At 36.6% G+C, this 12890-nt stretch overlaps 1 protein-coding gene across 4 annotated transcripts in view; it reads left to right on the forward strand.

Moving 5' to 3' along the window:
• Positions 1-4528, forward strand: part of TMPO (thymopoietin) — a 31045-nt gene extending 26517 nt beyond the window's left edge. For 3 of the 4 annotated variants that reach the window (XM_078449570.2, XM_078449571.2, XM_078449572.2), the window contains 3 exons: positions 40-150; positions 1195-1283; positions 2321-4528. In XM_078449570.2, the coding sequence (XP_078305696.1) occupies positions 40-150; positions 1195-1283; positions 2321-2606 (486 nt within the window). In that variant the 3' untranslated portion in view covers positions 2607-4528. The remainder of the gene's footprint in view (positions 1-39; positions 151-1194; positions 1284-2320) is intronic. The other variant, XM_078449573.2, reaches the window with a different exon arrangement.
• The last annotated feature ends 8362 nt before the right edge of the window (positions 4529-12890 follow it).

A 12890-nucleotide genomic window follows, 5' to 3' on the forward strand; every position in this document is an offset into this window, starting at 1 on the left:
TTGGATAATTCTGAGTCTGAATAATTTGAATCTTGGCAGGTTGTCAATAGGGTGACTGGAAATTTCAAGCATGCAGCTCCTATTCTGCCAATCACTGAATTCTCAGACATACCCAGAAGAACACCAAAGAAACCATTGACAAGAGCTGAAGTAAATGCATAAAATTTAGATCGATGCTATCATTGATCTTTTAAAGAGGAAATTTTTTATATTTGTCTTTTGCAGTGGGAGGGAGCAGAGCTTTCTTAATTGGGTGTGTGTGTGTGTGTATGTGTATGTGTGTGTATATATATATATACATATATATGCATATATTATTTTAAAGACATACTTTTATTAGTGACAGTCGAAAGTAACTAATATAGTATGATATGCTAATACTATCAGCTTGCTACCATGTGCCTCTTAAGTTCTACCTTTCAAGGGAGTATTCATTTTTGTGCTGCTTCTAATGTGTTCTCTTTGTTATGGATGTGGGTTGAAAGTGTTTCTGGGCTATTGGGGAGGCTATTCTATCTTTTCACTGAAAGGTCAAATAATGGGACTTTTAAGTGACTTTGTATGATGCTTGAATTGATTAACTCCTGTATACTTAAGCTTTGAAGTACTAACTGCATGATGCATTATAATTTTAATGAATTTGTACTGAAGGTGGTTCTGATCTGGGCATAAAGGTAAACAGCAAAATAAGCAGGTAATTTAAAAAATCATTTTGTGTTTTTTAAGTTAGGAAGATTGAATCGACTCACATATACTAAAACTTTTAAGGATCCATGTTAATTTGGTATCTTCTGTATTTCATCAGTTATTTTATTACAAAATTCTTAACGGAAGAAGAAACAGTATACTCTTAATATGAATGAACAGCATGGGAAATCCACTGGGGGGAACTTAACGCTGCCATATTAACTATACTGGATTTTAGTTTGAGGGTGGTTTGGGGTTGTTGTTTTGTTAGCTTGAATGTGTGGCAGTCCCCTGCCCCCATTACCACATTAACATATCTCCAACAGTGACGAAATTTGAGGAGAGCTTTGGAAGTGTATGGATACTTGAGCAATGATGGATTTAGAAAGGGGAGTGATAAAAGCTGGGGCAGACTTGAATGCATTCTGTTCTCTGAAACTTCTTTTTTAAATTGTGTTTTAATTGCACATTTACACTGTTAACTTGTGGTTGTCTGTTTCTTATTAGGTGGGAGAAAAAACAGAGGAAAGAAGAATAGAAAGGGATATTCTTAAGGAAATGTTTCCCTTTGAAGCATCTACACCAACAGGAATTAGGTATTCAGATACATTAAAACAAGTATTAGTGTATTCTACTAGGGTATTTTTATTTATTTACTTATTTATTCCCACCTTTATTGAGGTGCAATTGACATAAAAGTTATATCTATTTAGGATGTGCAACATGATTATTTCATATGCACCTACAGGAATTTTAACCTTTTATTTTTAATTGAAATATGGCTAGCATATAATAGGGAAATTATGATTTTTATTCTTCACAAGGTTATTGTACCCATGTTTTCAGAAGTAAACTGTTCTTTTGAGAGCAGTTTAATTCCAAGTCACCAGTTCATATTCTTCAAAGTTGAGTCAGTTTCAGAATTAACTTTGATAAGCTGAAGTATTATAAATAATTTGCCTACTATCTAATTCTCCTTTTTCTAATTCTCAGTTTGTTATATAAACAGAAACCTCGAAGGAAGTAAAAAAGTTTCCCTTTTCTAGTTGAAAAGGCTGTGTTTAGAGAACTCCTGAATTATTTCCTAACTGAACAAATCACACCAAAGTACCTTATTTTTTTTTCCTCTCATCCTCTAAATATATTGGCTCTGAAAAGCCTTTAACGTTTATTTATTTTTGAGATAGAGAGAGACAGAGCATGAACAGGGGAGGGGCAGAGAGAGAGGGAGACACAGAATCGGAAACAGGCTCCAGGCTCTGAGCTGTCAGCACAGAGCCCGACGCGGGGCTCGAACTCACGGACCGTGAGATCGTGACCTGAGCCGAAGTCGGACGCTTAACCGACCAAGCCACCCAGGTGCCCCTCTGAAAAGCCTTTAAGGAAACAAGTTTAGTGAATATCAGTGTTCTGAATATTTTCTAATAGAATGAACATCCAACATTTTAAATGAAAAATGTACAGAAATTTTAAATAGGCTGACTGACCTCACTGTTTACATGTGACTGTTTTCTACTATTATCTCAAGAAATGTGTTTGAAATTAGGAAGTGGTAATGAGATTTTATATTACATATCAGAATCATGACTTTTATCTAAATTTATTTTTTTCTTCCTGCTTTTACTCCCAACAGTGCTAGTTGCCGCAGACCAATCAAAGGGGCTGCCGGCCGGCCATTAGAACTCAGTGATTTCAGGATGGAAGAATCTTTTTCATCTAAATATGTTCCTAAATATGTTCCCTTGGCAGATGTCAAGTCAGAAAAGACAAAAAAGGGACGCTCTATTCCCATGTGGATAAAAATTTTGCTGTTTGTTATTGTGGCCATTTTTTTGTTTTTGGTCTATCAAGCTATGGAAACCAACCAAGGAAATCCGTTCATTAATTTTCTTTCTAATAGCTCTGGAAAATCCAACTGAATGATATCTCTTTGGCACACTCAATTTGGTCTCCTTATTTTTTCTAATAACTGTATAAAAAAAATTTGTGTATACTTGTTGACTTGAGAACTAAAAATAATGTGATTTCACCTGAATAAATGTAGTATTCCATTGAAAAGCAAAGCAGGATATATAAATGGACTTCATTTAAATGTTTTGGACTTTGGACTAGTAGGAGATCACCTCGTGCCATATAATAATCTTTTTTAGCTCTGGAACTTTTTTGTAGGCTTTATTTTTTTAATGTGGACATCTTATTTCACTTTTGAGAAAAATGTATATTGTTTTTGTGTATTTGGGAAACAAGAAGGGCAAAACATGATAGTATAATGTGAAGCTACACATTTAAATACTTTGAATTCTTACAGAAAAGATTTTAAGAATTCTCTGCTGTATAAAAACTTTAGAGATATGTGAAACATGAAATTCGGTAAGAAAAAACATAACTTGGGTTGTACTTTTTGTAATTGCCATAGGTTTGATGCGTTTATGGGGGAACATACAGCAATAATCTCTTCTGTAACTTTTATTAATAGTAATTATAGCCCTATTGTACTCACTTTTTAAAAGATTTCTAGTATCATGAATGTCCTACTTCAGTAAGACCCATTTAAATGCTGTTGATATTTTAGCAGGGATCTTTAGCGCAACATACACGTTTTAGAGAACTGTTAGCTGGCTGTACATGTTTTTAGAAACTGTTTAGCTAGCTATAAGGCTGTAATTGGAAACCTGTACTTTTTATTTACAGCGAGACATTCTGTCCAAATATTTCTTAGATAAATAAGTGTGTGTCTGTTTAGAAGTTAGAAACTTTAAACACTGGTCTTAGGTTCCATTTGGGTTTATTATTGCATTGTCTTCTGTTAACCAAAAACAAAATTTGCCTGGTTTTTTTTGCCCAATTATTTCCCAGCAAAATTTGATTTAAGTGCAGAAAGTATTTACTTTGAAATGACATAGTAAACTTTTCTTAGATACAAAGTAGTTAATACATAAATTTGTAAACTTTGAATATGAAGTGGGCATTATGATTTTTGTATACTCTTGAAATGGTTAACTTATCTTTGTGGTTGATTTATTTTATTTTTTAGCTAAAACTTACCTCATGTATAACTTGGTTAAGTAAAATAATAGGTAATTGAAATTTTAGTAGAATCAAGTAAAACAAAAATTCATTTGAATTTCAACTTCACAGTCATTGACCATAAAGCACACTAAAGTTGTAAGTTATTTTAAATATCATCTGGAATAAAAAGATACTTTTAAAGTAAAAAGCTTAATATGTATATTTAGACCACACAATTTTGATTTCATTAGCTGTATTCTGATATTTAGCTTCTAAATATTTTGTAGACATTTTTCACTTACTTTACAGTTGATCGGAAACATTTGGTAGGTTTGGTCCCACAGGGGAGTGGAAAACTTACTCCTAGATCAGAAATGCTTGCCTCTTTGAGTAAAAGTGTTTCTTTGAAATGAGCCACAGAGGGGGCACATTTTACTCATCTTTTCTACAGTACAGTAATAGCAGTCTAGTTTTTCTTGTTTCTAAACTTTGCTTCCCATATAGTTTTCAATCTTTTTTTTATTAGAAATTGTGAGAAACTACATTTAATGATTAAAAATATGGGAAGATAATCAAACTTATATGTGTGTAAGATCAGTTTTCTAATAGGAAAGGTATGGTCCAAAATAGTAAAAAGTAGGACCAGGTAAAATATTTAGTCTTTTTTTTTTTTTTTTTTTTTTTTAATGTGTACTTGGTCTTTTGTCTGTGTCTGTTTTATTCCACTAGAATAAATGTGTCCTTGATGTAAATGCAAAGCATTTCTTCCTGATTAAATTGTAGATGTAGACTTTACAATATAATTCAATAATAAAAAAGTAATTAACCTCTAGTTTTGTCATTGTAATAAATGCTTTTTAGATAGCACAAACTATAAGATGCCTGATAACATTTCTTATGTGATGTTTATGGATTGTCGAGTTTTAGTTCTTGTTTCAGTTTGCTCCTTAATGTTTTGCTTCTAATCATTTCATAATCAGCTCCTTGTTTGTTCACGGGTAAGCAGTGTATAGCCATTACACTCACAGAATGATACAGGGAAGCTTCCAGAGGCACCTCCCCAACTCTACAATATAGTGATATAGAACAATATAACATCCTTTTCTAAGTTAGTACTTAATTTCTGACACTCATTGTTAGTCTTGCTTTGAGATGAAGCAAAGATGTTGCCAAGGTGTAGTTAGCATGGAGCTATGACCATAAGATGAAAGTTCCCTCTCCATTCATGTGTTCCCCAAAGGTGATTTTATTTAGTGATTTTTAAAGTAATACACACCCATACATATACATACTATAATTAGTACATAGCATTAAAGGCTTACCATGCTTATTAGATGCATACCATGTGCTAGATACTGCTTTATGCACTTGATAGATACTGACTTAATCCTTATGGTAATCCTATGAAGTAGATATTTTCTTACTCTCTCATTACAAATGAAGAAATTAATGCTCAGAGGGGTTAAGAAATTTGCTGAAGTTTGAACAGCCGGGATGTGATTACATATGATAATTGGTCTGATTACATAGAATATGGCAGAGGGGATATGAAAGACTAACACTCTACATACACACTGTATACCAGTTTTCTTGTTCAGCCTTGCTTCTTCTACAGTTTTGGTGCCTCTAAGTTGCAAACTTCATTAGGGATTCTTTAAGCTTCACTTCTAGTTTTAATCTTTCTCTGCAGCCATTTAAGTTTCATTCCCTTTTACTTTAAAAAAAATAAATTTGACATAATACATTGTATAAATTTAATGTGTATGTGTTATTTTTATACATTTATATATTGTAATATGCTTGCTGTTGTAGTGATTTATCACATTATGTAATTATGGTGCAGTATGGTTGTTTATACTGAAGACCAAGCGTTCTTCATAAATAATAGAATATTCAAAGTCCAAAGTTTGCTGAAAATTATTTTTAGTTTGGCATCATAATCATAGTACCTTAAAATACATTGATCAGTATCACCTTATCTTATCATGAATTGTATACCAACTTTTAATTGCACTTTCTCCTTAAATTTAAAACAAAGATCTCAGGGGTGCCTGACTGGCTCAGTTGGAATTGCATGTGACTCGATCTCAGGGGTTGTGAGCTCAAGCTCCACGTTGAATGTACAGATTACTTAAATAAACTTAAGACTTCAAATAAAAGACTTTTTTTAAATAAAAGACTTCAAAGTAACTCTTGCGATTAAATTATATTAATTTCCTTACATATTTTCTGATTTATATTTATTTGCACACCCCATTTTTTAAGTTTCATTTTCTTGTTTTTTGTTTTTTTTAGGTTTTATGTATTTAGTTTGAGAGAGAGAAAGCGAGGATGGGTGGGGTGGAGGGAAAGAGAGACAATCCCAAGCAGGCTCCACACTGATAGTGTGGGCTCAATCACGACTGTGAGACCACAACCTGAGCCAAAGTCTGACACTTAACCAAGACTGAGCCACCCAGACACCCCTTCTGTTTTTTTTTAAGTTTATTTATTTATTTTGGAGAAGGAGAGCATGAAAGAGGCAGAGAGAGGGAGACAGAATTCCAAGCAAGCTCTGTACCATCAGTGTGGGGCTCAAACTCATGAACTGAGATCATGACCTGAGCGGAAGTCAGATGCTTAACCACCTGAACCACCCAGGGGCCCACATTTTTTTAAATTAATTGTTTATTATTTTTGAGAGAGAGTGCACAAGTGGGGGAGGAGTAGAGAGAGAAGGAGATGCAGAATCTGAAGCAGGCTCCAGGCTCTGAGCTGTCAGCAGTCTGATGGGCTCAAACCCATAAACTGCAAGATCATGATTTCAGCCAAAGTGGGATGCTTAACTGACTGAGTCACCTAGGTGCCCCAATATTTAGTTTTGAAAGAGAGAGAGCAGGGGAGGGGCAGAGAAAGAGGGAGACACAGAATCTGAAGAGGCTCCAGGCTCTGAGCCGTCAGCACAGAGCCTGACACGGGACTCGAACCCACGAACCATAAGAGCATGACCTGAGCCAAAAGTTGGACACTTAACTGACTGAACCACCCAGGCACCCACATTTTCTTTTCTTTTTTTTTTTTAAATTTTAATTATGGTATAGTTAATAGTTTGAGGTGTACAATATAGTGATTTGATAGTTTTATGCCTTCTCAGTGGTCATCAAGATAAGTTTACTCATGGAGTTCCTGGGTGGCTCAGTTAAGCATCCAACTTGATTTTAGCTCAGGTCATGATCTTGCGCTTTGTAGGGTTGAGCCCCATGTCAGGCTTTGTGCTGACAGCGTGGAGCCTGCTTGGGAAATATCAGTGTACTCTTAATTCCTTTCACCTATTTCACCCATCCCCTACCCACCCACTCTGGGAACCATCTGCTTGTTCTCTGTGGTTAAGAGTCTAATTTTTGGTTTATTTTTCCCTTATTGATTTCCTAAATTCCACATATGAATGAAATCCTATGGTATTTATCTTTGACTTTCATTTAGCATTTTTGACATTCACTTTTTTCACATTTTTTACTTTGACATAGCATTATACTCTAGATCCATCCATTTGTTGCAAATGTTAAGATTTCATTCTTTTCTATAGTTGAATAATATTCCAGTGTGTGTGTGTGCGTGTGCACACACTACATATATATACACACCACATCATCTTTATCCATTTATGTATCAGTGGACACTTGGGCTGATTCCATAATTTGACTATTGTAAGTCATGTTGTGGGGTGCCTGGGTGCTCAGTTGGTTAAGTGTCCAACTCTTGATTTCAGCTCAGGTCATGATCTCTTGGTCATGATTGAGCCCCACATTGGGCTCTGTGCTGAGCTGAGCGTGGAGCCCGATTAAGATTCTCTCCCTCTACCCTTTATTTATTTTGAGAGAGACAGCACTAACAGGGAAGGGGCAAGGAGCGAGAGGTGGAAAGAATGAATCCCAAGCAGACTCTGCACTGTCACTGCAGCCCCACCTGGGGCTCAAACTCATGAACCCACAAACTGTGAGATCATGATCTAAGGTAAAATCAAGAGTCAGATGGGGCGCCTGGGTGACTTGGTTGGTTAAGCATCCGACTTCGGCTCAGGTCATGATCTCACGGTCCGTGAGTTCGAGCCCCGCGTCGGGCTCTGTGCTGACAGCTCAGAGCCTGGAGCCTGCTTCCGATTCTGTGTCTCCCTCTCTGACCCTCCCCCATTCATGCTCTGTCTCTCTCTGTCTCAAAAATAAATAAACGTTAAAAAATTAAAAAAAAAAAAAAAGAGACACTCAACCAACTGAGCTGCTCAGGCACCCCACTGAGTTTTTTGATTTAGCCATTCAGACAGGTGTGAAGTGCTATCATTGTGGTTTGGGATGCCTTTCTGTGATGATGAGTGAGTGATGATGAACATCTTTTCATGTGTCTGTTGTCTATGTCTTTGAAGAGATGTCTGTTCACGTCTTCTGCCCATTTTTAATTCGATTACTTGGTTTTTTTCATAATGAGTTGTATAAGCTCTTTATATATTTTTGATGCTAACCCTTTATCAGGTAATGACATTTGCAAATATCTTCTATCAGTAGGTTGTCTTTTGTTGATTGTTTCTTCTGTTGTGCAGAAGCTTTTTATTTTGTTGTCCCAATAGTTTATTTTTGCTTTTGTTTCCCTTGCCTCAGGAGACACCTAGAAAAGTGTTTCTGTGGCTGATGTCAGTGAAATTACTGCTTGTGCTCTCTTCTAGGATTTTTATGGCTTCAGGTTTCACAGTTAGGTCCTTAATCCATTTTGAGTTTATGTACAGGGTAAGAAAGTGGTCCAGTTTTATTCTTTTGCATATGACTATCCTGTTTTCCCAGCACTATTTGTTGAGACTTTTTCCCATTGCATATTTTTGCCTTTTTTGTTGAAGATTTTCTATTTCTTAATCTTTTCCATTTTCATACTGGGTTTTGAAATATATTGTCTTTGACATCTCACTTCTCCCGGTTTTCATCATTGTAAACATTTTTAAATTCCCTTCAGTAATAGAGTCTCAACAGAAAGTGGCAACTTGATCAGTCTTTCACCTTGAATTAGCAGTCACAGAGTGCTTTTCAAAGTTTATATACCATCTTCCTCTCACAAAGATTTGGGAAGGAGGTAGAGAAGGAGACCCCCAAGTTTTGAGTGCAGGGTGACTCCCAACAGATCAATTCTGTTTTGTTCTGGTATAGAATCGTGAGTTTAACTGACATTTGATGGCATTTATGCTACATGTACAGTGGGTTTTTTTGTTGTTGTTGTTTAATGTTTATTTATTTTTGAGAGAGAGAGGGAGACACAGAATCTGAAGCAGGCTCCAGGCTCTGAGCTGTCAGCACAGAGCCTGATGCAGGGCTGGAACTCATGAACCATGAGATCATGACCTGAGCCGAAGTCAGATGCTTAGCCAACTGAGCCACCCAGGCGCCCCAACATTCACAGTATTTTTAAATTGATTGTAAAATTTTATCACCTACTTCAGCAAATATTTATTTGATGCCTCTGTGTTGGGTATAATTTTTGGCTTGCAGGATGCAGTTTTAGAAATGTCTTTGAACTTGTCTTAGGCACTCTTATGAGAAGTAGTTTTTTTTTTTAATGTTTTAATTTTTTTTTTTTTTTTTTTTTTGAGAGACAGAGACAGCATGAGCGGGAGAGGGGCAGAGAGAGAGGGAGACATAGAATCTGAAGCAGGCTCCAGCCTCTGAGCTGTCAGCACAGAGCCTGATGCGGGGCTCAAACTCACAAACCACAAGATCATGACCTGAGCCAAAGCCAGCTGCTTAACCAACTGAACCACTCTGGAGCCCTGAAAAGTAGTTTTAAAAAAGAAGAAAAAAAACCATTTGACTGTTTCAACTAATAGCAATATAGGTTTATCAGCAGTTTCAATATTTATTGTTGCCTATTTTCTTTACCTAATTGAAGGACATTAGTAATGTTTAACCTTTGTAAGTCAAAGGACCAAAAATTTGTCAGAGCTTATTGGGAATAAATTATGAAAATACAATTCTTTTTTTTTTTTTTCATTATTTTTAATGTTTATTTTTTGAGAGAGAGAGAGAGAGTGCAAGAGTGGTAGGGCAGAGAGAGAGGGAGACACAGAATCCAAAGCAGGCTCCAGGCTCTGAGCTGTCGGCACAGAGCCCGACGTGGGGCTTGAACTCACAGACTGCAAGATCATGACCTGAGCCAAAGTTGGAAGCTTAACTCACTGAGCCACCCAGGTGCCCCTAAGAAAATAGAATTCTAATCAAATGTTTTTATACTAAATCACTATGGACTTTATTGTCCAGGATTTAACATATTGATCTTGTGACTGAATAATTTGAAATTGTGAGGCAGTGTAAAATGTATCTGTTTTGTCTTAGTAACAGAAATTAGCATATCATGGTTATGGCTTAATTAGAAGAAATAAGTTGTCTGTTAGTATGTAACCTCAAGACTTAGCAACTTAAGACAATTTTTGCCATTTGTATGGGTCAGAAATCAGGGAGTGACTTGGTTGTGTGGTTTCATGACTTTGTAGTTAGAGCTGCAGTATCATCTAAAAGCTTGATTAGGGCAGAATCTTACTCAAGCTCACAGGATAGTGGGTAGGCCTGAGGTTCCTTACTGAGTTCCTCCAGCTGTTGGGTGAAGACATCAAAGGTTACCTGAGTGCCCTCATGCTGTGGCCGCTGACTTCTCCCAGAGCAATCCAAGAGAGACGGTGCACCCATGATTGAAACCACAGTATTAACATAACCTAGTCTTGGAAATGACACACCATCACTTTTTTCTATATATTCTGTTGGTCTTACAGAGAAGTGAAAATACAGAGAAAGTATTAACAAAAGAGTGAGGACCAAGAGGCAGGGGTGATTAGGGTGCATCCTGTATGGTTTGGCTACCACAACTGTCTTAAACTGACAAGTTATATGAATATTTAACTTGGTCATTTGGAGACTGTTAAATACTGCTTTGGAATTCATATTGACGTTTTCTTTGTTCAGTTTCATATGTTCATCATTCCAAAAATTGATTATAAAATTAAATGAATGAATAGCAATAAGGCTGGAGAGAGAAGTAGATTTATCACTCAGAGGTAAATTCAATAGACTTGATTAATAAGATGGTCAGAGAGGACTAAAATTACCTAGAAATGTTTTACTTGGTTGGCCTAGTGGAAGGTGGTGCCAGTCACTGAAAGAATTCTAAAAGAATACTAAATATAGGAAGAAGATAGATTTTGGGTTTGAATATACTGAATTTGATAACCCTATGAGAAATACTAGCATCTAACACAATACTTGACACGTAGTAAGCACTCAGATACTATAGGAATAAATCTAGATGAAGATCATCTGTTGGCAGTTAGGATCTGAAGCTTAGAGAAATTAGGAATAGTTGGGGGTCCATAGAAAGTGATAAATTCTGGGGCACCTGGGTGGCTCGGTCGGTTGAGCGTCCGACTTTGGCTCAGGTCATGATCTCTTGGTCTGTGAGTTCGAGTCCCGCGTTGGGCTTTGTGCCGACAGCTCAGAGTCTGGAGCCTGCTTCAGATCCTATGTCTGCGTCACCCCTCCTGCTCATGCTCTGTCTCTCTTCGTCTTTCAAAGTTGAATAAATGCTAAAAAAAATTTTAAAAGAAAAGAAAGTGATAAATTCCAAGTGATGGGAATGTAATATCCACAGATGTGGAAGTGTGAAAGAGCTAAGGATGATTATCCATATTTAAGGAATGGAATGAATGATGAAGGAAGACTAGGAGCATGCAGTTGTCACTGAAAAGAGCATTTTTTAAAATTTTTATTTAAATCCAAGTTAGTTAACATATAGTGTAGTAATCGTTTCAGGAGAATTTAGTGATTCATCACTTACATATAACACCCAGTGTTCACCCCTCCAGCAATGTTCAGTTTGAATTAAGAATCTGAAGAGAGCATTTTAAGAAGAGTAGGTCCATAGTAATGTGGAGTAAATATGGGCAGAGAAATGATGTCTACTAAATTTACCATCAGATGACTTTGGTGAAAATTTCAGTGTTATGGCAGGAGCAGAAGTGTAGATAGTTCTAAGAATAGTGCGCAGTGGCTTGAGACTTGGCAATATGTTAAGGAAGGGCTTTGGTTTGTGCCTAAAATGAGACTATACAGCCCCACACAGTTCAAGAAACAGTATTACCAATCCCCCCCCCCCCCCACAGACTCCTCTCCCTTCTAGTTTCTATGCCTCCCCAACACCCCACCTAGAGTAACCACTGTGCTAACAACATGGATTTTTTTGTTGTTGCTTTGTAAATAAAGTCATACATTAATTATATGTACTCCTTTGGATTTCACTTAACATTGTGAGATTAATCCATATAATTATATGTAGTGGTAGGTTGTTTATTGTCATTGGTATGTTGCATTTAATTGTATGGATATAGTATAATTTATCCATTTAACTTTTAATGGGTATTTGGGTTGTTCCAAGGTTTTGGCTATTACCAAAAAATGCTGCCATGAACATTTCTTTGTATCCTTTGGTGGATACATATATATGTATTTCTGTCTATTGGGTTATAGAGTCTGCTTATGTGCCAATGACAACTTTCATATTGATTTGTAGTTCTTTAATTTTTTTTTTTAATGTTTATTTATTTTTGAGACAGAGAGAGACAGAGCATGAATGGGGGAGGGTCACAGAGAGAAGGAGACACAGAATCTGAAACAGGCTCCAGGCTCTGAGCTGTCAGCACAGAGCCCGACGCGGGGCTCGAACCCACGAACCGTGAGATCGTGACCTGAGCCGAAGTCAGACGCTTAACCGACTGAGCCACCCAGGCGCCCCGATTTGTAGTTCTTAAATGTTCTGGATACTAGCCCTTTGTCAGCATACCGGATTCTAGTCAGGAGGCAGAAATGACATCAGTTATTTGAACAGAAATAATTTAAAGAATGACTAACCAGAGGCACCTGGCTATCTCAGTAGAGTTTGTGACTCTTGATCTCAGGGTTGTGAGTTTGAGCCCCACAATGGGGACAGAAATTACTTCTAAAAAAATTACTAACCAGTCATAAAATTATGAGCTAGGTAACTGAAAAGGTAACAAGAATTTTGAGATAATATGGATATGGCAATTGCAGCAGAAATATATGTATCACTTCATAATTCATTCATGCATTTGTCAGTGAAAGGATGGTTTTTAAAAATAAATATAGAGGGGGCACTTGGTGGCTCAGTCGGTTAAG

The sequence above is a fragment of the Panthera onca genome, chromosome B4 (assembly GCF_046562875.1).
Source record: "Panthera onca isolate mPanOnc1 chromosome B4, mPanOnc1 haplotype 2, whole genome shotgun sequence".
NCBI classification, from domain to species: Eukaryota; Metazoa; Chordata; class Mammalia; order Carnivora; family Felidae; genus Panthera; species Panthera onca.